At 63.0% G+C, this 22,560-nt stretch overlaps 3 protein-coding genes across 19 annotated transcripts in view; 1 reads left to right on the top strand and 2 right to left on the bottom strand.

The window, feature by feature from the left end:
- The first annotated feature begins 511 nt into the window (after positions 1-511).
- CHRM4 (cholinergic receptor muscarinic 4) lies at positions 512-8,633 on the top strand. Its single transcript, XM_019975678.2, has 2 exons — positions 512-668; positions 6,036-8,633. The coding sequence occupies exon 2, from the start codon at positions 6,065-6,067 to the stop codon at positions 7,505-7,507; it is 1,443 nt and encodes a 480-aa protein (XP_019831237.2). The 5' UTR covers positions 512-668; positions 6,036-6,064; the 3' UTR covers positions 7,508-8,633.
- A 122-nt stretch (positions 8,634-8,755) lies between these two features.
- MDK (midkine) lies at positions 8,756-11,712 on the bottom strand. 4 transcript variants are annotated; one of them, XM_019975679.2, is made up of 5 exons: positions 11,562-11,712; positions 10,313-10,389; positions 10,046-10,213; positions 9,789-9,950; positions 8,756-9,099 (listed from the first exon to the last, which is right to left on the bottom strand). In XM_019975679.2, the coding sequence occupies exons 1-5, from the start codon at positions 11,585-11,587 to the stop codon at positions 9,074-9,076; spliced, it is 459 nt and encodes a 152-aa protein (XP_019831238.2). In that variant the 5' UTR covers positions 11,588-11,712; the 3' UTR covers positions 8,756-9,073. The 4 variants fall into 4 exon arrangements, with proteins under 4 accessions (XP_019831238.2, XP_019831239.2, XP_019831240.2 ...); XM_019975680.2 differs by lacking the exon at positions 11,562-11,712 and adding an exon at positions 11,141-11,345; XM_019975681.2 differs by lacking the exon at positions 11,562-11,712 and adding an exon at positions 11,314-11,338.
- Positions 11,713-11,965: 253 nt separating this feature from the next.
- The window catches only part of DGKZ (diacylglycerol kinase zeta), a 43,763-nt gene continuing 33,168 nt past the window's right edge, over positions 11,966-22,560 (bottom strand). For 13 of the 14 annotated variants that reach the window (XM_070804161.1, XM_070804167.1, XM_070804168.1 and 10 more), the window contains 27 exons: positions 21,735-21,791; positions 21,546-21,614; positions 20,708-20,779; positions 20,476-20,592; positions 20,307-20,378; positions 19,922-20,017; positions 19,600-19,682; positions 19,424-19,484; positions 19,218-19,331; positions 18,971-19,111; positions 18,466-18,544; positions 18,209-18,264; positions 17,986-18,048; positions 17,811-17,884; positions 17,611-17,722; positions 16,968-17,167; positions 16,701-16,801; positions 16,531-16,610; positions 16,372-16,441; positions 16,214-16,254; positions 15,569-15,708; positions 14,249-14,280; positions 13,954-13,997; positions 13,389-13,509; positions 13,275-13,308; positions 12,928-13,027; positions 11,966-12,669 (listed from right to left, as the gene is read on the bottom strand). In XM_070804161.1, coding sequence (XP_070660262.1) covers positions 12,553-12,669; positions 12,928-13,027; positions 13,275-13,308; positions 13,389-13,509; positions 13,954-13,997; positions 14,249-14,280; positions 15,569-15,708; positions 16,214-16,254; positions 16,372-16,441; positions 16,531-16,610; positions 16,701-16,801; positions 16,968-17,167; positions 17,611-17,722; positions 17,811-17,884; positions 17,986-18,048; positions 18,209-18,264; positions 18,466-18,544; positions 18,971-19,111; positions 19,218-19,331; positions 19,424-19,484; positions 19,600-19,682; positions 19,922-20,017; positions 20,307-20,378; positions 20,476-20,592; positions 20,708-20,779; positions 21,546-21,614; positions 21,735-21,791 — 2,346 coding nt within the window. In that variant the 3' untranslated portion in view covers positions 11,966-12,552. Of the gene's footprint in view, positions 12,670-12,927; positions 13,028-13,274; positions 13,309-13,388; positions 13,510-13,953; positions 13,998-14,248; positions 14,281-15,568; positions 15,709-16,213; positions 16,255-16,371; positions 16,442-16,530; positions 16,611-16,700; positions 16,802-16,967; positions 17,168-17,610; positions 17,723-17,810; positions 17,885-17,985; positions 18,049-18,208; positions 18,265-18,465; positions 18,545-18,970; positions 19,112-19,217; positions 19,332-19,423; positions 19,485-19,599; positions 19,683-19,921; positions 20,018-20,306; positions 20,379-20,475; positions 20,593-20,707; positions 20,780-21,545; positions 21,615-21,734; positions 21,792-22,560 lie in introns of those variants that run through there. The other variant, XM_070804163.1, reaches the window with a different exon arrangement.

Raw genomic sequence — 22,560 nt, 5'->3', positions numbered from 1 at the left:
CCCACCCATAACCTCCTGTTAGGGTCAAACACTCGCGCCCCAGTGGTCCACTGCGAGCCGGGCGGTGTGAGGAGAGAGACCCGGGCGGGGCACGAGACCCCCTCCCCGTCCCCAGTGCTTGGTCAGAGCGGGGGCGGGAGCGCAGCCAGACGGGGCTGCCAGCTCCCTTCCCAGCCCGCGAGGGGGCGCCGCGTCCCCATGACAACGCGGACACCCCACCCCACCCCACCCCACCCCCAGGCTCCCGGGAGGGCAGCGCCCCCCGCTAAGCCGCGCTGGGGACCGCAGGCGGTGCCCCACTCCCCACAGTGCCCGAGTGGAGAGCCTCCGGCCGGCTCCAGGGAGGGGCGCGCGTAGTAGGGGTCCCGGACGCCCGGGGTGGTGCCCCCCGCGCGTCCCCGTTGGGTGGCCGGCCCGGGGCGGGCGGCGCGGCCCCGCCAGGATTGGCTGCTTCCCCGTGACATCACGCGGCTCAGGGAAAAGTGCGAGCGTGAGCGCGAGTCTCAGCCACAGCGCCGGGAGCTGCGGGCGGAGCAGGGGCCGCCCCTCTGCACCCCGTCCCCGCCCCCGGCCCGCGGCCCGGCCGCGCGCCCCGCCCGCCGGCCCGCGGGGCCACCCCCCAGTCCCGCCGTCTGTCAGGTGCGAGGGGAACGGGGCGGAGGTGTCTGGTAAGTGACTCCGCGGCGGCGCGGGGGCGGGGGACTCGGTGGGCAGAGAAGGACGCGTGGCTCGCGGACCCTCGGAGGCTCCCCGAGGCGGGCCCGACTAGGACAGGGCCCCAGGCTGCTTTGGGGGCGAGCCTGGTGCTGGGAGCTGCAGAAGGCCTGGGGGTGAGGGGCCCGCTGGAAGAAAGGCCCGGAGTGTGGCTCGGAGGCTTCTCCAGGTGCGCCTCCGGGAAGGAATGGACAGGCAGTAGGTCGGGCGGCGGCGGTGGTGGTGATGGTGTGTGTGCCCGCCCGCAGCCCCTCAGGAGCCCGGGGCAGCCGTCGGGGGCGGGACCCCGCACTTCATCCTGCACTGGCAGCTCTTCCGGGCGCCGGGCGCTGAAGCCCCAAAGAGGCTTTTTCCCGCCCGTCTCCTCGCCACCCCGGCGCCGCCAGCCCACTCCAGTCCACCGAATCCTCCATCAGCGACCTTGAACTCTGACGGAAAACACCCCTGCCCTCTCCTGGCGCCCTCCCCCCTCCAAGACTCCCCTCCTTTGTCGCCCAGGCTCAGAGACTGGGAGGTCCAGCACCAAGCCCCGAGCCCCATGGCGGAAGTGTCACGCGCAGTGTCGGTGCCAAATCCCCTGCGCCCCTTCTTCCTCCCCGCAACTCCTGAGTCTCCTCTCCTGCCCCAGGGACACAGCAGAGACCACAGCCTTCCTGGAGCCCTAGCTTGAACGCCTAGGAATCGAGGACTCACCCCACCCCCACCCCCGCCCTTCACCTCCACCGCCCCCTGGCCCTGGCGTACAGGGAATGCGAGCCCACCGCGCCTGGGAAAGGGGGGCTCCAGGACCCAGGAAAGCAAGGTGCCCACGCCCAGAGGCTGCAGGAACTGCGTTCCAGGGAGTTGGGGGAGGGTGGGGCACGGGGGAGCCAGGGCCCCTTCGACCACCAGGGAGTCGGGGGGGGACGTGGTCTCCGGTTGGGCCCAGTAATAATTCCCAACGAGGCCCACCCCAGTCCAGGGCTCGAGAGGCCGAATGCCCTCTCCAGCCGCTGGAGCCGGGCGGTGCCTCTTCGGCGGGTTAGGAGTGTGAGATGGGAAAGAATCTTACACACGCCTTACACAAGTCCCGGCCGGGCCTCCCAGTTATGGAGGTGCTTCTCGCAGCCTTCTGCCCCGCGGACTGGGCGCCCTTTGGCGGTATCTGCGCAGTGGGCACAATGAGCAGAACCTAGTGTCCCGCAAGTCAGGTTGAGAGACTCTAACAGCAACCCCTCGACAAAAGTCCGTCCCAGTCCGGGACTTGGCACCTCAACGCCGGGGACGCAGACACCGCGGGGCCCTGGGCTAAGACGACGCCCGCACGTCTGGGGTCTCCCAGGCAACTCAGATTGTAGTCCGGTCTTGCGGTGCAGCCGGGAACGCTTCCCCATACACAGGCGGGGAGCGATCTAGACCCGGGTTCTTGGCCGACCTTCTTCTTTCTCAGACAGCCGACGTATGGGCTGAGCCTCCGGGCAGGGGCGGGACCCACAGGACCCACGGTGGGTCCGGCATTTGCTCCTGTACACAGGCTCACAGATGCAGGCACACCCGAACCGTGTGCATCCCCAGGCCGCAGCACTCCAGGCACACACAGACATGCACATGCACGTGTCCACACCGCGCGAGCATGCTCACGCGCACAGGGACGCACTGGTATCCAGGCGTGGCTCAGCGCGCACACACAGTACATGCAGACAGCTACTAGCTTCTACTCGCGCTCCCCAGTGATCACACACAAACAGAACTCGCACTCGCCTTCCCGCCCACCCATGCCTCACAGTGTGCCGGATGGAACCGGGTGCCCTTAACTTCCCACTGTGGAACCCCTGGAGGAGCCCAAGGCAGCTCCGGGGCGGGGCCTGGCGAGGTGCCCCTAGTCCCTCCCCTGTGAGGCCCTGCCTGGGACTTCCCCTGCATTCCCAGTCGCTCTTGGAGTTTGCGGGCGGTGGGCGAATAGCGGCCACCCGCTCTAGGTCCGGAGCTGCACCCAGGGACCGACATTGCCATCTAGCGGTGCACACATCCCCGGGCGGCGGCTGCTCCCCAGGTTCCCGCGGGGCCTGAATCCCAGAGAGGCACCCCAGCAGAGGCTGAAGTTGGAATGTCTGCGGGTGACCCCCTGAAAGATATTTGGGGCGGGAAGAGGGAAAAGTATTTGCCTAGACCTGTCTGCAGCTGGCTGCTTCCCCAAGCAGGTCCAGGGCGAGTAAACCCTTGGCCACCTGATTGGAGACAAGCTGTTCAGCTGGAGATAAGAGATCTGTTTTTCTCTGGGAAAGCTAAGAGAGGGAACCCACAGGGAATGAGAAGAGACCCTACACCCAGGCCTCCCCTGATCCATCCCTGTGCTGTATGCTCAGTCCTGTCCGACTCTTTGTGACCCCATGGACTATAGCCCGCCAGGCTCCTCTGTCCGTCGGGATTCTCCATGTAAGAATACTGGAATGGGTTGCTTTTCCTTCTCCAGAGGATCTTCCCAACCTTGGTATCGAACTCCTGTCTCTGGTGTCTCCTATATTGCAGATGGATTCTTTTAACCGCTGAGCCACCTGAGGCAGGGTAGAGTAGAGAAAAACAAGAGGCTGTTGTAGCACCTTGGGGTTAAGGTGGCTCCCGGGCTCTAATTCTGCCCCCACCCCTCCTTACACACTGGGTGACTTTAGGCAAGTTAATTCACATTATCCTCACATGTTAGAAGATACCTCAGTAAGATGAAGACACTTACAGCACCTGCCTTTTTCGGCTGCTGTTAGGATTAAACCCGATGATCTATATAAAAAGCTCAGAGGGATCCCTGCCTCATAGTTCACACTCAATAAACAAGAGCTATTATGTGCTTCCTGTTTGGTACCTCCAGCTCCATTCCTATCTCACTGGCCTGTGTCTGGACCCTGGCGGGGGGCTGGGGGGAAGGTCTAAAGTGAGGGTTTCCCTGGGGCTGGTGGATGAACCATTCCGGCCCAGCCCTCACCAGCCAGCCGGCACGTGCCTATAGAAGGCAGCCTCCCCAGGCTGGGTGCCTCTGCCTCCTGTCTCGCCCGGAAGGTGGTGCCCAAGCTTCTATTTTGGAGTCTGTGAGCATGGTACTTGGTCTTTGCCCTTGACTCTTCTGCCACCTTGGGGGTGGCACCACCCTGCTTTGAGCCTCTCCTGTGAACTAAGGATTTGGGTGTGAGGATTGAAACTGCCAGGCCAGGAGGCTGGGGCTGTGATGGCGTCTGACTGAAGCCGGGCTTGGAGGGGAGGGCGGGCACGGGGGGTCACCCTGGCACCTGGCTTCAGCCTCCAGTGCACGTTCATGCTGGAGAGGCAGTTGAGGTGCTGACCCGCATCGCTGCCGGGAGGGAGGCTGTCCCAGGACAGGCAGCCTCTCTCTCTACTTTGCAAAGGAGACCGGGAGGGGCAGGGTGGCGAGGTGGCTTGCGCATGGCCACCCAACTAAGACCCTGGGAGCCTGGGCTGCGGGGCATGGGCTCCTTCCTCCACACCCCGCTTCCTCCGCCTCTCTCTCACACAGACGCACAGAACTACGTATATACGCCAGGGAGCTGCGGGGCTGGCAGGGCTGTGATGGGCCCGTGTGCGTGTGTAATGGTGTGCGTGTTGGCGGGTGTGAAGGAGGCTGGGCTGAACGGCTGCCCTGGCACAGCGCGCTGGGCGTGGGCCTCCCTCACACGGAGGGAGAGGAGGTGGGGGGACGCGAAGAGGCTTCAGGGAGAGGCCCCAGGCTTGGGGGCTTCCGGCGAGGGCGCCCGGTGTGCACTGGCAGGCGAGGCGCACCCTCGGGGGCTGGCCACGGGTGCCCCTGCCACAGTCCCTCTGGGCCACTTGCTCCTCCTTCAGGGGCCATCGGGCACTGGCCCCCGGGAAGCCCTGGGAGTCTTGCCTCAGCGGACGGGCCCTTTCGGCTTCTGATTCTTCACAGACAGACCCCAGCTACCCTTGCGTTGCACCCCCACACCCTGGGGCTGAGGGAGGGCTCTGAGAGGGGCTGCCACAGTGGCACTGTCCCCTCCTCATGGAATTTCCGGTTCCATGCCACCTGTTCCATGATCAGGTCAGGTCACCTCTGGGACCACTGGCTCCTGTGGCTCTTTGGGCCTCCCTCTGCCAGATCCCTTAGCTCTGGGACAGCAACAGGAGCTGCAGGAACTATGGAGCCTTGGGCAGGTTATGGCCTCGGTTTCTTCATCTGTTAGTCAGAAATAACAATGTCCGAGACTTCCCTGGCAGTCAGTGGTTAAGACTCCATGCTTCCACTGCAGAGGGTGTGGGTCTGATCCCTAGTCAGGGAACTAAGATCCCACATGCCATGCCCCACGACCGATAAACAAATAAATAACAGCGTCTACTTCCTAGGTTTGTTGTGAGGATGAAATGAATTAATACTTACAAAAAGCATAGAAAGTGCTTGGTAGACAATGCACGTTAGCTGGTAGTATATATTCTTGCCTTTGTCCCCAGTGCCTTCTATAGGGATTAGTGGGCAAGTCCCGCTGCAACTTTTGGTTAAGAAGTGACCAAGTTCAAAAGGGAAGGGACATACATGTACCTAATGCTGATTCATGTGGATGGATAGCAAAAAACCAGCACAATATTGTGATTATCCTCTAATTTAAAAACATTTAAAAATCTAAAAAAAAAAGAAGTGACAAAGAGGGTGAATAAAGGAATACCTCTGACCTGAGGCACGTGCTGGTGTCAGGGACCACCCTTGCCCCCACCCCTCCACCCATACTGGCCTCCTGTCCATACCTCGCACGTGCCTCTGGGCCTCGGCCATCGCCCTCGCCGAGGCCACTCTCTGCAGCTCTGACTGCCCATCCCCTCTCTGACTCATTCTCTGTCACCTGCCCTTGTTTTCATTCTAGCGCTTTTTCCTTGTCCATGTGTTTGTATGTCTCCCCCGATCGGGTTGTGAACTCCATGAGAGTGGGAGGTTGTGTGTGTCTCCTTCATGTCTGTAACCGCAGAGCCTACAACAGCACTTGCACAGAGTTCAGTTCAGTTCAGTCCCTCAGTCCTGTCCGACTCTTTGCGACCCCATGGACTGCAGCATGCCAGGCCTCCCTGTCCATCACCAACTCCCAGAGTTTACCCAAACTCATGTGCATTGAGTCAGTAATGCCATCCAGCCATCTCATCCTCTGTCGTCCCCTTGCACAGAGTAGGCACCCAGTAAATGCTGCATGAGTGGAGACAGGAGGAAGTGATGGGACCGGGTTCTCTAAGGTTCTGCAGGACGATGTTGCTCCTCTGTCACCTTGACTCCAGGGCACCTCACCTCATGCCTCTCATGCGCTTCAACAGTTCACCCCCTTCCTCTCTTGTTCCAGACACTGTCCGCCCATTGCCGCTGTCCAAAATGGCAAACTTCACCCCGATCAACGGCAGCTCGGGCAACCAGTCTGTGCGCCTGGTCACGTCAACCCATAACCGCTATGAGATAGTGGAGATGGTGTTCATCGCCACGGTGACAGGCTCCCTAAGCCTGGTGACGGTTGTGGGCAACATCCTGGTGATGCTGTCCATCAAGGTCAACAGGCAGCTGCAGACGGTCAACAACTACTTCCTCTTCAGCCTGGCCTGTGCTGACCTCATCATCGGCGCTTTCTCCATGAACCTCTACACCGTGTACATCATCAAGGGCTACTGGCCCCTGGGCGCCGTGGTCTGTGACCTGTGGCTGGCCCTGGATTACGTGGTGAGCAACGCCTCTGTCATGAACCTGCTCATCATCAGCTTTGACCGGTACTTCTGCGTCACCAAGCCCCTCACCTACCCTGCCCGGCGCACCACCAAGATGGCGGGGCTGATGATCGCCGCCGCCTGGGTCCTGTCCTTCGTGCTCTGGGCGCCTGCCATCTTGTTCTGGCAGTTCGTGGTGGGCAAGCGGACGGTGCCCGACAACCAGTGCTTCATCCAGTTTCTGTCCAACCCCGCGGTGACCTTCGGCACGGCCATCGCCGCCTTCTACCTGCCCGTGGTCATCATGACGGTGCTCTACGTCCACATCTCCCTGGCCAGTCGCAGCCGAGTTCACAAGCACCGGCCCGAAGGCCCGAAGGAGAAGAAGGCCAAGACCCTGGCCTTCCTCAAGAGCCCCCTGATGAAGCAGAGCGTCAAGAAACCACCACCCCCGGGAGACACCACAGCTCGGGGCGAGCTGCGCAATGGGAAGCTAGAGGAGGCTCCTCCGCCTGTGCTGCCACCCCCGCCGCGCCCCATGGCCGACAAGGACACCTCCAATGAGTCCAGCTCGGGCAGCGCCACCCAAAACACCAAGGAACGCCCACCCACAGAGCTGTCAACCACAGAGGCCACCACGCCGGCCACACCCGCACGCCCCCTCCAGCCACGGACCCTCAACCCGGCCTCCAAATGGTCCAAGATCCAGATTGTAACGAAGCAGACAGGCAACGAGTGTGTGACGGCCATCGAGATCGTGCCTGCCACACCGGCTGGCATGCGCCCGGCAGCCAACGTGGCCCGGAAGTTTGCCAGCATCGCCCGCAGCCAGGTGCGGAAGAAGCGGCAGATGGCGGCCCGGGAGCGCAAGGTGACTCGGACCATCTTTGCCATCCTGCTGGCCTTCATCCTCACCTGGACACCCTACAACGTCATGGTCCTGGTGAACACCTTCTGCCAGAGCTGCATCCCCGAGACCGTGTGGTCCATCGGCTACTGGCTCTGCTACGTCAACAGCACCATCAACCCGGCCTGCTACGCCCTCTGCAACGCCACCTTTAAAAAGACCTTCCGGCACCTGCTGCTCTGCCAGTATCGAAACATTGGCACTGCCAGGTAGGCAGGCAGGGGTGCCACTGGAGGTGCTGGTGCGTGTGCGGGTGGCCACGTGGCTCAGCTGATGTCCTGGAGAGATTTGGAGGCACTTCTCAGTGTTCAGGTTCTCCGAAGAGAACTGAGGTCCCCAAGACCCTGTGAGGCTCAGAAGAAGCTCTGGCTGGATTCCGAGACCAGGTCTCTGCTCAGGCCGAGGAGGATCAGCCCCAGAAGGTGACTGAGCCGGACAGTCTGACCCATCTCTGTTGTCCTGCCTCAGGGAGCTGGGGGGCACTGGCCTACCTGGGCACCTTGCCCCACTGTGACTGGCTGGCATGGCTGAAAGAAGGGACATCTGGAGGGGAGCAGAGCCTCCTTTGGGAGGAGCAAGAGGGCCAGTGGTTGGGAAAGGAGGCTCAGGAAGGGAATGGAAGGGGAGGGACCCCTATTCTGCTGTAACCGGTGCTTTCTGCCCCCGACAATCCCGCATGTAGGCTCGGCCCCTCCTCCTAAATGCCACTCCAGGGGCAGAGACTCCCCTTGCTGCAGCTACTCAGCCAGGCTCTGGTTGGGTGGGTGTGGGGGCTGGGCTGGCTGGAAGCCAGGCAGAGTGGGCCCTGAACATACCCTTTATAGCACGCCTGGGTCACATTCAGGATGGGCCAGTGGGGAGATCAGGGGTTCACTCAGGAACTGGGGTCCGCCACCTCCCACCCTAGGCTGAGCTGAGCGGTTCCATCCTTCTGTGGAGTTGACCCTCTCCCCAAAGAGGGGGCTTGTCCTGGGTCATGTGTAGTGAAGGTGGGACTGCGAGGGGTATTCGCACTGGCCTCTGTGGAGTATGAGGGATGCTTCGGTGGGTCACCAGGGAGAAACCCCCAGGTGGGGTGGATTTGATCCCAAGAGTCTTCCTTGATGGGGGCAGGGGGGATGGGCAGGGCTGGACCCAAAGATCCTGACCTGGGGGAAACTGAGATGGGGGAGTCAGTCCTATCGCCCCCGGGTTCCCTCCCCACCCCTGGCCTGGCCCTGGAGAAACAGGACTGAAGGGCTCAGGGGACTTGACCGGGGGCACCCTTCCAGGGGTCAAGAGGGGCCCCTGGAAGAAATGTTCATAACCGTTCTTTCTCCATGAGCTCTGGAGAAGCACTCACCGCCAAACCCCCAAAAGCCACTGTTCCCTCCATACCTCTCTCTCCTCCATTCTCCCACCTCCAACAAATCACCACAGCAAACTCCCTGGGAAGGGGCTTTTATATATTAAAAGAAAAGCTTTTATTGGGAACAAAAAGATATTTATTTTATTTCTTTCTTAGTAATGGCATCCAGTAGGGGAAAAAGAAAAGTGGGTACAGGGGAATCAAATACCTTTGCAGGGGGGCGGTGCTCAAGCTGCCCAGAATCCCTTGTCCCTCCCCACTTTGGGCACTTGGGGTGATGTGGGCAAGTGAAAGGGAAGAAGCAGGGCATGATTGATAAAGCTAACGAGGAGGCAGAAGGCACTGGTGGGTAACATCTTGAGCCTGTGGAGGGAGGGCGTGGGCCGGGCCTCCGAGTGAAGCCGGGGTGCCTTGGCATCCGGGCCTGGCCGCTAGTCCTTTTCCTTCCCTTTCTTAGCTATAAAACAAGAAAGAAACACTGCATTAGCAGGGTTCGGGTGACCCAGTGGAGACCCCCCCACCCTTCCCTGCAGCGCGCACATTAGAGAAAACAAAATTCTGCCCCCTGGTGGTTCTCCATCAGCCCGCCGGGAAGCCCCTGGGCCAGGGCAGCCATTGTGATGCCCTGGGACGCTCTTCACTCCGCCAGCTTAGACTTCCGTTGGGAAATCAGAAAACCTCCCAGTTCCCAGTCTCAGTCCTACTCCCAGCAGCCCTGGAACACAGCCTCAGTCCCTTCACCTGGGAAGTGGGCATATGCCCCTCTGCCTGGTTGGCCTCCAGGACTGTCAGGAGTCAGGAAGGAAGCTAAGGGATAGAGGCAGTAAAGAAGTCCTTCCCAGCTAGAAACTGCCCCACCTGCGGGAAATGACAAAGCCAGGCCCTTCCAGGCCCACTGCCCTGGATCCTAAGCCAAAGGCTCCAACAGAACCACTGACTTGGTCTTTACTTGAGCCAGGGTTTCAACCTCCCAAACTCCATCTGCAGAGCTCTCAGTACCACCCACCTAAGGTCTCTGCCTATAGAAAGACAGTGTAGACATCAAGAAGTCACTGGCCAGTATCCAAAAACGGCAGCTTCACTGCCTTCACAGATGGGGGCAGCCACCTGTGACAATCCCATCCCTACCGACCCCGCCTTGCTAACCTTTGGCCTTGGCTTTGGTCTTGGGGCTGCAGGGCTTGGTCACTCGGATGGTCTCCTGGCACTGGGCATTGTATCGCGCCTTCTTCAGGGTCCCTTGGCGGGCTTTGGTGCCTGTGCCCCCATCACACGCCCCCCAGGTCTCAAACTTGTACTTGCAGTCGGCTGGCGGGAGAGCCCGGGAGGTTAGGGCTGGGCAGCCTGTGAAGGGGCCTTTGAAGCTGGGCCCCCGCCTACCCTCCGCGGGGACCCCACCTCACCTCCAAACTCCTTCTTCCAGTTACAGGGCACCCGGCACCGGATGCGCTGCGTCTGGGCCCCGCAGGTGCCCTCGCGGAATCCCACGCCGCAGTCCTTGCTGCTGGGGGTGCAGGGCCCCCAGGTCCACTCGGCACACTCGCTCCCTGGGCCTCCCTTCTTCATTTTGTCTGCAACGCCGGGGAACAGAGCTCAGGACTCACCCTTCCTGTGGTCTGGCCTCACCTGGCCTCCGGCCCCCTTTCAGTCCCCCGCTCCCGCCGCATCACCTTTCTTTTTGGCCACCGCGGAGGTGAGCGCCAGCAAGGCGAGAAGGGCGAGGAGGAGGAAGCTTCGGCGCTGCATCCTGAGGGGAGAGCACGGGTCACAAGAGTCCCCCCCGGGGGCCGCAGGAGTGGACCACCCCCCCAACTTTGCCCCAGTTCCCAGGCCAGGCCCAAAGGGTCGGGCTGCTACTGCGGCGGACTTGGGGGGGCTGGCCGCTCGCCGCCAGCCCGGGCGCACAGCGGGAGGAATCTCCCCGGGGGCCTCCTGGAGCCCGGGACGCAGCTCAGACCCCCTCCCCGCCTCCGGACCCCAGATGGGCAGCGGCTGGGGGGCCCAAAGCCGCCGCGCGCCCTCCGGAGCCCCGCACGCTCACTCGCTCGCTGCCCGCGCGCGCGGCTTCGCTCCCTCCCGCGCCGGGCTGTCCCGCTCCGGCCGCGGCCCCTTTTGTCTCCAGAACCGGTCTGAGCCGGTCACATGGGCCCCCGCCCCCTCCCCCCTACCGAGGAAGGACCTGCCCCGCCCCCTCCCCTCAAGCCCGCGCCGCCCCCGACCCCAGCGTCCCCGCCTCCCCTCCCTCCCCGCGCCCCTACCCCCCTCTTTCCGCCGCTCGCCCCACACCCTCGCCTCACCCGGCCTCTGCCCTCGGCTCTCAGACACCCGGCTCTCCTGGGCCCCCCCATCCTCCGATCCCGGGCTCTCCCGGCCCCGGGCCTCCGTCTGGTCCCCGCACCCCATTCCCCATGCCCCAATCTGGCGATCCATCGGCCCCAGCCCCGGTTTGCTGTCCCCTTTTCCCCCTGGACGCCCGTTTCCCTCCACGGCCACGGAACCTTAGGTGGAGACCAGAAGAGGGTACAGAGCCCCGGGTGTGTCCTAGGTCCCGGCCTGGGGCCCGCGTTCGAGCCGGTGTGCGGCTCTGTCCGCCAGCCCCGGGAGGGTGCAGTGATGAACCCCGTCGCGTCCCCCCACTCCACCTCCCAGGACCCGCTAGACTCTCAGCGACCCTTAGATGCTGGGGAAGGAGCACCAGTCCCGCCTTGGATCGCTTCACCAAGGGTCCAGGGAGATGCTCTACTCCGTGTTGCTGTGGGGTGCGCTCTTCTCGGAGCGCAAGTTGGAGGGGGCGCGCGGGGGGCGGGGGGAGTTGAGGAAGGAGGAGCCCGCAGGCTGGGGTTTGGTTAAGACTTAAAAGCAGACAGGAGCCGTCTGAGAAGTTCCAGATCCGGCCCTGCAAAGGCTGCAAATGCCCACCTCTTGTGAGCCGGGTCCTCGGGCATCGCCTCCTCAGGTCCCCGTAGGAGCCAGAGTGGTGGAGGCCAGGGGGAGGGGGCTTGCCCAGCCACAGGGCAACCGGGCACAAGAAACCAGGCCTGGCCCCTGCCCCACCTCTTTCACTTTCATTGTTATCGTCCCAGCGGGAAGCGGGAAGCTGGAGGAAACTGGCTCCTCCCCCAGCCCCTGCGAGCCCCGCAGCCTGGCCGAGGTCAGGTCCCGGGCAGGCCCTCAGACCCCACCCCTACACAGGAATCAGGACCCCCTGAAATGGGTCTGCGTTCATGGCATCCAGTCCCTCAACCCTGCGGGTAACCCAGCAGATCCCACTGCTTCAGGAAGACCCCCCCCCACCCCCACCCCAAAAAAAGAAAAGCAGAAAGGAAAAAAAAATACACTTTACTGAGTCACACCCAGCTGTAAACATGTCACCATGAGGGAGCCCCATCCCAACCCCCAGGCCACAGAGTCGGAGGTGAAATGACAGGGTTTGGGAGGAGGGTCACAGGGGAGGTGCTAAGCAGGGCAGCGGGCAGGCAGATGCAGCAGAAGACCCCGGGTCGGGGTGGGGGGTCAGGGCAGGAGAGGGGGCTGAGCCCCCAGGAGCCTCAGAGTGACAGTCCCAAAGGGCTGGGAGGCTTACGAAGCCTCTTCCTGGGGGCTTCCTCAAGGCCCTCTGCCCTCCTGGCTGCGGCCCTTGAACTCCACGGCCCCCATAGCAGTGGGCCCCCCCAGTGCCATGCCCCCACCACCAGGCCTGCCCAGCCCAGTCCAGTTTCCTGGTCCCCTGTGAGCCTCCCTCCGGGTTAGGCTGTGGCCTCAGGGGACGGGGTGAGACCCCCCCCAGCTCCTCAGAGTCCAGCCCTAGGTCTGGGCAGCTCCTCAGGGAACAGCACGCGGCTCCTTCCCTGGGGCCGGGTCCCTCTGTGGCCGTCTGAATGGAATGTGGCAGCGCGGGGCTGGCCGGCCCTCACACCGCTGTCTCCTGGTCCTCCCGCTGGATCATCTGGTAATGCTGCCGGTTTTCCAGGTACGCCGCCAGTTCCGTGTCCTGAGCCTTCTCCGCTCTCTGCCGGGGAGTGTCACCCTGGATGGGAGCGGGGGCGGGGAGCTGCCATCACCTCAGGAGCCTGTTGGCCCCAACAGACTAGAAAGCAGGGCGCTTCCCTCGGGAGAAGCTGCCTTCTGTGATCTCAAGTTTGGGGTTCGGGCTGTGTTGAAGGCCAGCTCTGAATCCCCCGAGGCCGCCCTCCCCCAGGCTCCCCTCTCCCATGGGCGGAGTTCAGGGAAGGGTGGCTCTGTGTCTGCGTGGATTCCTCCGTGCCCGCCCTGCCCCTCTGCTCACCTGCTGGTCAGTCTTCATGAGCGAGGCCCCGGCCTCCACGATGTAGTGGCAGATGGTGCGCTGGCCCAGGGCTGCCGCCTGGTGCAGGCAGGTCTCCCCGCTGGGGGAACAGGGGCTGGCTGTGGACCCCATCCAGTCCTCTGGGCCCTCCTGTCTCCTCGGGGGCCATCAGAAGGGGCAGGAAGTGTGGGGTCCTGGGGCGGGACGGTGGGGGGAGGGTGGCCCAGAGGGCGACAGATGTGGCCAGGAAGGGTTTTATGGGCTCTGACAGGATCCACTCGGAGGGGCTAGATGAAGCCTGGGTGGTTTCCAGGGTAACTGGGGTCCTGCCCTGCCCAGATACTCACTTTTCCTCCACGGCATCAAGGATCTCAGTGGGCGCTGGAGAAGGGCGGGGATAAGAGGTTAGAGAGGCCCAGCAGCCTCCCCGCGGCCCCGGGGGCCCCAGGGGCACAGCTCACCGTGCTCCAGCAGGTAGCGGACCACTTCCTTGCTGCCGGTGCTGACCGCGTGGTGCAGGAGCGTGCGGCTCCGCTCATCACGGTGCATAAGGTCACCCCCAGCTCGGTGCAGCTCCTGGAGCTGGGGGCAGGAGGCAGGGCAAGGCTGGGGCACCTCGAGACCACCCTCCTTCCCACCACAGAAACGCCCCTCCCACTCACACAGGCCCCAGGCTCCCTAGAGTCTCCAGGGGTCTTTTGGGAGTGCAAGGGAGAGACACTGGGCATCTCTCATCCCAGGTGCCCTTGGACTCCCTGGGAGCCTTGGAGCCTGTGGTTCCTCTAAGACTCGCTCCTTTCTGTGCCCTGGGGACAGACGGACTGAGCTAGGAAGCCCCTAAGGAGGGACAATGATTGTGGGCGGGGCGGCGCAGACTGGAACAATCACACGGAGACCCCCCCAGAGGGCCAGGTCATGACAGATGACTGCATCTTGACCAAGCAGCTCCTGGCCCAGCCAGAGGCCCCACTCCCCAGGCCCCGCTGGGGCTGCCAAGGGGAAGAAGCCCGAGCCTGGCACTAGTACCTTACAGAAATCGTTCCTCTTTGCAGCCTCGATGAGCTCTTCACCTGCTCGGAACACCAGCCTGTTACACTCTGGCACGGGAGGCCTTGGCTTGCATCAGTGCATGAACATGTATGTGATGTATTATTGTGCAAAGCGGGCCTGAGGGGCACGTGTGCGGAGGGCTGTGGCAAACGTGACTATAGCTATGTTGGTGTGAGGCTGTGTATGGGCTCCACCTCGCCCCGCCCCACCCCACTGAGCCTGGGTCCTCTGATCAGGGAGGAAGCAGGGGCCCTGCAGGGAGAGGCCTCACCTGTAGGGGGCGCAGCGTCCCCTGGCAGTGACCTGCAAACAGAGCAGATGTGACGGGGTGACATAATGAGATGTGATGGGTGACATGAGGTGTGACAGGATGAGATCTGACATGAGATGTGGCAGGGTGACGTGACGAGATGTGATGATGTAACAGGATGAGATGTGACAACGACTTGAGGTGACAGGGTGACAGGATGTGACAAGATGACATGAAATGACAGGGTGACATGAGATGTGACAGGGTGACAGGATGAGATGACAAGGTGATGAGATGAGGGTGACAGGATGAGATGTGATGGGGTAACATGTGACAGGGTGACAGGAGGTGACAAGGTGACGAGATGTGAGGGTGACAGGGACATGAGATGTGACAAGGTGACAGGATGTGACAGGTGACATGTGACAGGGTGACAGGATGAGATGTGATGGGGTAACATATGTGAGGGTGACAGGATGAGATGACAAGGTGACGAGATGAGGGTGACAGAATGAGCTGTGACAAGGTGACATGAGATGTGACAGTGACAGGACGTGACAAGGTGACATGAAATGACAGGGTGACAGGATGAGATGTGCCAGGGTGTGGCAGGGTGAGATGTGGCAGGGTGACGTGGCTACAGCACAGGCCCAGCTTGTTGCCCTCCCCAGCCCCAGCCCGGGGCACCCTTGGTTCATTCAACAGTTTATTGAGTGCCTCCTGCATGTCAAGTGCTGTTCTGGGCACCAGCAACACAGCCGTGAACAAGACAGGTGGAGAACTTGCTCTCAGGGAGCTTACATTCTAGTCAGAGAGACAAAGTCAGACAAACGAGTAAACACAGTGTTCTGGAACAGGGAGTGTAGAAGAACGGGAGACTGGGTGGTGTGATTGAACAGCAACTTCAGGGGGGCTCCCGAGAGACTGCGGAGAAGGCACACCCAAGCTGAGACGTGAGTGGAGGGTGAAGATCAGGGAGGCAATGACAAGTCCAGAGGTGGGCAAACAAGACGGCAAAGAACGGACAGGTGAGCGGGGCTGCCCTGTGGTGGTGGAGGAGGGCACAGGTGCCCAGGGTGAAGTGACCAGGAGCAAGGCAGGGCACGTGCCCACAGGGTGCTGGGGGAGAGCAGGAGGCCAGGGGGCTGCAAGGCGCTCTGATGAGGGTGCGGGTGGCCAGGAGGGAGCCCAGGTGTCCGGCCACCACAGCGGGGCGGATGCTGGCCGGTGGGGCGGAGGGCTCATGGCCCGGCCACGGCCGGGGTGGGGGAGGAGGGGTTTCAGTTGGCTGTCCTTTGGGGCAATGGTAGGGGGGAGGGTTGGCTGAGGCTCGGGACTCACCGGGATGTGGGGGAGCAGGGCGAGGTGGGGAGAGGGGACGTGGGGGTGGGGAGGTCAGGACGGGCAGATGCCCCCAGCAGCTCAGGGTCCAGGATATAAATCTCGTCCTGTGCGATCTCGGTCACGTAGTTGAGGTGTTCCTACGGGGTTGGGGGGGAAGGTTGGGCTGAGGGTCAGGGCCCTGCAAGGCAGCCGATGGGGGGTGCAGGGGGAAGCCAGGCCAGCAGACCTGGAAAAGCCGCGGCCGTGAGGTGGAACACTGATGGGGCAGCCAGGCCTGTGGCCCTGCCAGCCCCCACCCCACCCCACCCCACCCCATCCCCTCCTCTCCCTTCCTGCCCCAGATCCCCTGACCTCACACAGGGGGTCCCCAGCTTGCAGCCCCTTCCCACGGCTAAGCCTTTACCGGGTGCCCCTGTCTCTGACCCAAAGCACCTTTCCTTCAGTGTCTGGCTGGAAGATGCCTGTGCTTTGAGGCTCCCCCACAACCCAACCCCGTGAGCCCAGCTTCTCACTGTCAGCACCATCCCTGTGCACTGCCCATCGGTGGACACGGGTGTGCCCGGCCATGCAGGGTGGCCAAACAGGACAGGTGACATGGGGGCCTGGAGCCAGCGGTTTTCGGAGCAGACCTTGAGTGCTTACCTGGGCCCTGTCGATTCTGTAGAAGCGGCTGGCAGTGGTGGCTGTGGGGAGAGGGCTAGCTGAGGAAGGTGGCCCCCTATCCAGGCCCAGGTCTCCAGCCGCCCCACCCAGGACTGCCAAGGGACGGGGCGGGACCCGGCCCTTCAGGGGCCACTCACCATCGAGGAAGCACCACTTGGGGGACAGTTTCTGGCACATCGGGGACTTGGCTCCAGCACCTTCGGGCTCCTGGCAAGAGAGGCAGAGGCCGGGGCTGAAGGCCACCAGAACCTGGGCCGGCGGGGCCCCGTTGGGCAGGCCCTGGCCCCACCCCTCACCTGCCGGAGCCTCTCGATGTGAGCGCGGCACAGCTCCAGGTCGCTGTCTCCTGGGACCACCACAGTACCCAGCGGCACAGCTGCAGGGCAGGGCGGCCGTCAGCAGCGGGCTGCACCCCAGCCCGGGCCCCGCCCCTCAGCACCCGCTCCCCGCCCCGCCTGCCACTCACAAGCCTCTTTGAGCTGCTCCTTGTCGTAGTGCAGGGCCTCGTAGTCGTGCATGCTGACCCTGCTCACCTGGACTCGCAGCTGCTCCGGCACCGGCTGCTGGCTGCAGGCAGGCGACCACGTGGCGCTCGGCAAGGGCCCTCATGTACCGCCCCCCGCCCCAGCTGCCCCGGGGTACTGTTAGCCTCCTTCCCAGAGGGAAAAACTGAGGCTGGGGAGGGGCACAGTTTCTGGGGCCCAGGGCATGTGGGCGGGGCGGGGGGACATACTCGCTGTGCAGGGGGGCGGCGCTCCGCCGCTTGGCCTTCTGCACCATGGTGGCCTGGTTGCGCAGGGCAATGCGGATGCGCGAGGCTGCGAGCTTGCAGGGCTCACCGTCCACCTGCACCGGGATGGCTTTGGACGTGGTGAGCAGCACCTCTCGGCACTGCGTCAGCCGCTCGCCGTGCCCGCCCACCTGCAGCGCAGCCTGTGGGCACGGGAGGCTCAGGGTCAGGGGCCAGGGGCCGGCAGGACCGCAGGCTTTCCTTTTCCCAGGCTGGAGAACAAAGTGAGTAATCCCCCACCCGACGGAGAGCAGAGGAGGGTGAGACCCCAGCCAGAGAAAGGAGGTAAGGGTGAATTCTCCAGTCCTGGCCAATGAAAAGGAATTTGGTGACCCCCTTCCGTTATTTTTATTTTTTTATATTTATCTGGCTGCTTTGGATCTCAGTTTTGTCACACATGCTTAGTTGCCCTGAGGCATGTGGGAACTTAGGTCCCCCCAAAGGGATCAAACTCATGTCCCCTGCATTGCAAAGTGGATTCTTAACCACTGGACCACCAGGAAAGGCATCCCCTTCCATCTTGGGGCCAGTGCCAGGGGCAAGGCAGGCCTGGAGCTCCAGGTGGGCCCCGTGCTGGCTTACTCACCAGGGAGGTCATGGTAAAGCCGATGACCTCGAGGTAGCCATCGTCGTGCCGCTGGGGCTCAAAGTCATGGTGCTCCCCAGGGTGGCCCCAGGGCATGGTGCCCGCGCAGTACCTGGAGGGGAGGGCACCGCCATGGGCTTCAGAGGACGGGCGTGCAGGACAGGGACAGCAGGGCCCACCCAACACCCTCCCCTCCTCACCTGGGGATGTTCAAGAAAACAATGCACTGGGGTTTCAGGTCCTGAATCTTGGGGGTCAGGTCAGTCCCATCACACTGCAGGCAGGAACGGGCGGACGGGGTTGAGGGCATATGCACCCAGGGGGTATCCCTCCCGCCGGACCCACCCACCCTGCCTGCGGGCACAGCCCGCTCACCACCACGCGGATGTGCTTGGCCAAGTCCTTGGAGCTGCCCATCAGGAAGTCAGAGAAGGCTGTCTGTGGGAGACAGAGGGCGTCACCATCTGGTAACAGGGCATGTCCTTCCCGCTGCCGTACAGGGGTCCTGAGGCCTGGTGGACACGGGTGGGTGGGGGCATGGGTGGGAGAACGGGTGGGCGTGGCAACGGCTCGGCGCAGCAGCAGGCCCCGGACTCACCCCGGCGTAGAACATCTTATTCCGGAAGCGGCTGTTGAACTTCTCCGGGTTGGCCTCTGGGTGGTGACAAGAAATAGGGGACAGTCAGCTGCTCTGAGCCTGTTGGGGCTTTCCAATCTGGGCTTGGGCGGGATGGCTGATGATGGACGAAAGCCTTGTACTGGCAGGGGCAAGGTCTGGCCATCTCGGGGCCCCTCCTGGGCTCCCCCCCGCCCACCACCACCCGCGGGTGGCCTCCTCAGCAAAGACGCGCCCACCTCGAGACTCGTGGAACTCCAGGGTGACGTGGGCGTCAAAGCCCAGGCTGAAGTAGTTGTTGAAGACATCCAGAGGCAGCTGGAGGAGGGCCAAGGGACAGGAATGAGGGGCTCCCGCATGCACCCTGCGCCTCCCCACAGCCACCTCTGCAGAAAAGGGGCCTTGGCCCAGCCTTCTCAGCTCCCGGGGAGCCCCGTCAAGCGCCTGCACACCAAAGTGGCCTATGCCCAGCTGGCTTCTCTTCCCAGGCCTCGCCCGCCCCCCAACACACGACTCCTCCCTGACGGGCCTCACACGCGCCAGGCCCTGGCTCTGTGTGCTGCTGAGAACCAGTGGTGCCTGGCTGTAGCAGGTGCTTAGTAAGATGTGCTGAGAGGCTGCAGACAACTCTCCTGTGAGCTGAGGACTACCATTCCCTCTTCCCAAGGAGAGGCCGAAGTCTGGTGACACAAAGACTTGCCCCAGATCCCACACACCCCCGGCTCTCCCCCACAGTGGACCCACCTGGTCGGTGGCCCCCTCATCTCGCTCCTCGGGCCCCGCCTCGGGGTTGGGCTCCGCATGGAGGTCCCAGCGGTCCAGCTGTACCACGTTGCCCTCCTCCACGTGGGACAGGATCTTGGACACAGGCTCGTCAGTGTAGCCCTGGGGCGGGGGGGCGGCGGGAACTGAGCTCCTCTGGGGTCTGGGCCTCCCCCGGTACCCTGCCCCCCTCCATCCCCGGCTCCCTGCCCCGTCCGTGGGCGCTCACCCCGCCCCAGTTGAGGGTGCGGGCCAAGTCATTGCCAGTGCCCAGGGGCAGGATGGCGACTGGCGGCGGCGGCTTCAAGCGCAGCTGGTCCAGCGTGGAGAGGATCCAGCCGACCTGGAGGAGCAGGGCAGAGCGGGCCAGGTCGGTGCGGGCCAGGTCGGTGCGGGCGCCCCGGCGGCCCAGCCTCTCAGGCCGTGAGGACTCACCGTGCCGTCACCCCCGCAGGCCAGGATCCGCAGGTTGTGCACTCGGCGATACATCTCCAGCCTGGGGTCAGAGGGTGGGAACGGGGTCAGAGGGGTCAGGACCCGTGAGCTGTGCCCAGAGAGCGCGCCAGGCCAGCTCTCGCCACCGCCCCCACAGAGCCCTGGCAGGTACTTACGCCTCCCTGGGGCCCCCCTGGCTCAGGTCAAAGACTTGCCGGGGATTCAGATACCAGAGGAAGGACTGGATGATCTTGGCGCCCTGTGGGAGACCAGGAGCCGACAGGGAAGCGGGGAGGCAATCAGGGTGGTGGGCAGAGGTGGGGAGAAGCGCGTGGGCCCAGGAAGAGGCAAGATGCGGAGGCAGACGGGACTTTCTCCGCATCCCTGGGAGAAAGGGGTGGGGCCAAAGCCAACCTGGGAACACCTGCTGGGGGGAGGGGCTGAGCTAGACCCCACCCCGCCCCAAGGCTCTCAGAGGAGACTGGAGGCTGTGTGTACCTGGTTGCCCCCACTCTTGGGGTTCACGAACACCAGCAGGGGCTTCATGAGGGGGGACGGGGTAGGCCTGATGATGAAGGGTCTCCAGCGGCCCTCCTTGGAGACAGAGAGAGCCCGTAAGGCTGGTTCCCACCCTGGGGGACCCTCACCCTGTTCTCTGTGCCCCAGGTGCCCCCGTGAGTATCACCGCAGGGTCAGACCTCACAGTGGGCCTGGCCCCAGAGGAGGACCTGGACCTCTCCCCCTGCTTGGGGGCTCCAGAGCCCAGATTGACCCAGCGACAGCCGCATCGTCAGCTCCAGCGGCGGGGAGGGCCTCAGTGCCCCAAGAAACAGGCCCCCCTCTCCTGTTCCCCTCCGGCTGCCCACCTGGTCCCCGGTCTAACCTCAGGCCCTTTCTTGCTAGACTTCCTCTTGAAGGATGCTCTTTTTTTCTTCTTGCTGGCTTTGAGGGTGTTCTGCGAGGGAAGTGGAGGTGTGGGTGACAAGATGGTTGGGGCTAGGGTGGCTGGCAGACCCTGGGGGTTAGGGTTTCCTGGCGCAGGTGGGACTCACCTGGGGCCTGCGGGCCCGGAGGATCCAGGTGGGGGGGATGACCACAGCGGCGTGGACCCCCAGGGAGCACGGCTCCTCGATCTGCTGCAGCATGAAGCAGGACACCTTGCTGTGGTACTGGAGGGGGTGGGGTGGGGTGGGGGGGCGTGGCTGAGCTGGGCCTGGCCGAGACCTGCAGCCCGCACCCCGCGCAGCCCAAGGGACAGCCGGCCGGCAGGGGAGTGGCACTCACTGCTTGCTTGCACCAGGAGCAGCTGATGGCCACGATCTCCTTGCTGTGGAAGGTGAACTTCTGCTGGAAGCCCTGGGAGGCAGAGGGTGGTGAGGGTCCCTGGGGCTGGGCCCAGAGCAGCAGGCCCAGCCCCTTCCTGCCGTCAACATCTCTCTGCCCAGGGCAACTGAGCACTCTTATTTTTTTTTAAAGAAAAGAACTATAAAAGGAGTCCCTGAAGTCATGGGTGCTGAGCCAGGCTGGGTCTCTGAAGTTAACTGCACCATCTGCTGGAAAGGGGTCCATAGATAACTCCTGCCTAACTCCAGTCCCTCCTTCCCAACCCAGGCTCTCAAAGCTCTGTGCAGTAACCATCACAGTCATTCCCTGTTCGTCCTACACTGGTTTATCGCAGGGTCTACTGTGCCCAACGTGCTGGACACTCAGGGTAGATGGAGGGAGAAGGGACAAGGCCCCTAGATCTCTCTGATCCTGAACTTACTGGGGGGTGGGCGGGGGGGACAAGACGGGTCAGTGAAACCTGGGCTGCTGTGGGCTGTGCTCGCACCCAGTGGGCCCTCAATGTGCACTGGCTGAGCTAGCGATGGAAAAAGCCTCCATGCTTCTTGAAGGGCTTGCTCACAGCTTCCAAGCGGTCCAGACACACTGCTCTTGGAGGAGAGGCGTTCCTCCCTGCTCTCCCGCTCTGCCCAGGGACCTGGGCGTTCTGGGACTGAGCGGGCACGGCAGACAGAGAGAGTGGGCCCAGGACTCTGCCCACAGTCAGGGACGGACGGGCCATGTGTGGCGGTGCGGGGGTCGCCGGGACCAGGGCCAGCTTGCTTGGGTGGAGCCTCACCTTCCCGCAGTGCCGACACTTGCCGTCCTGGCGTCGCCGGTGTACCCAGTGGTGCCGCACGAAGGTTGGCTGGCGGAGGAGAGGAGCAGCACTGGGCTGAGTGCCGGGCGGAAGCCCAGAGATGCTCTGGAGTCACTGCCGAGAGGCCCACTTGGGAAACTCGGGGCCCTAACTACCCCGGGTACTTACCTCACGGACGTTCCTGGAGCCCGATTCACGGAAGGATGGCTTACAGCGGAAATTTATCTGTGAAACACGCAGTGACCGCCGAAATGTCAGAACCGCCCCTTGTGGGGTCAGGCACATGGCCACCCTCTTCAGAAGGTGTCACTCAGGAAGCGTCCTCACAAAGGAGGGAGAGGCCCCCCAGCATCCTGGGGGCCCTGAGAACACCAGACACCTCTTCTCAGAGGCCCTCTGGCATCCCTCCTCCTCTCCACTAGCCAGAAGGAAGCTCCCTTCCGCTGCCCAGTCTTCTGGGATGAGGGAGACAGCAAGTTCTGTATCCGTCTTCCCCACTAAAAGGCAGCAAGGCTGACCCGTCCTGTACTCTTCCTCGCCCTCCAGCTCTCCCAACTTAGGCACCTGCAGGCAACCCAGCCCATGCTTGTGGACTGGTCCCTGGAGCCGTCAGCCCATTTGTGGAGTCCTGGTTTATCACCTTAGGGGCTGGTGTGACGGATCTACGGGACTTGGGGCTACAGGCGTCTCTCTTTTCCTCAGGGCCCCTGCTTCGGCCCTAGGAAAACTGTAGGGAAAGTTCACTGTATGAGTTGAGGAGTAGCGGAAGCCGTCTGCGTCAGCCTCGTTCAAGCCATTCCTAGTCCTACAGGATTTTTCTTACGCTGGTCTTGGTTTCTGCTGGTGGGGAGTCCTGCGGGGCCACGGCAGCCCCCCAATCCCTGGGCCTGGACCCACTCACCCAGCTGTCCTTCTCCCTCCCTCCCTAGAAGCGGGGGGCCCAGACGCGCCCCTAGCTGCAGCTGCTCTGTGGACAATGGTCCCTGGGAAAAGG

Source organism: Bos indicus, chromosome 15 (assembly GCF_029378745.1).
Source record: "Bos indicus isolate NIAB-ARS_2022 breed Sahiwal x Tharparkar chromosome 15, NIAB-ARS_B.indTharparkar_mat_pri_1.0, whole genome shotgun sequence".
Classification (NCBI taxonomy): Eukaryota; Metazoa; Chordata; class Mammalia; order Artiodactyla; family Bovidae; genus Bos; species Bos indicus.
This window is presented reverse-complemented; position numbering and strand designations above follow the sequence as displayed.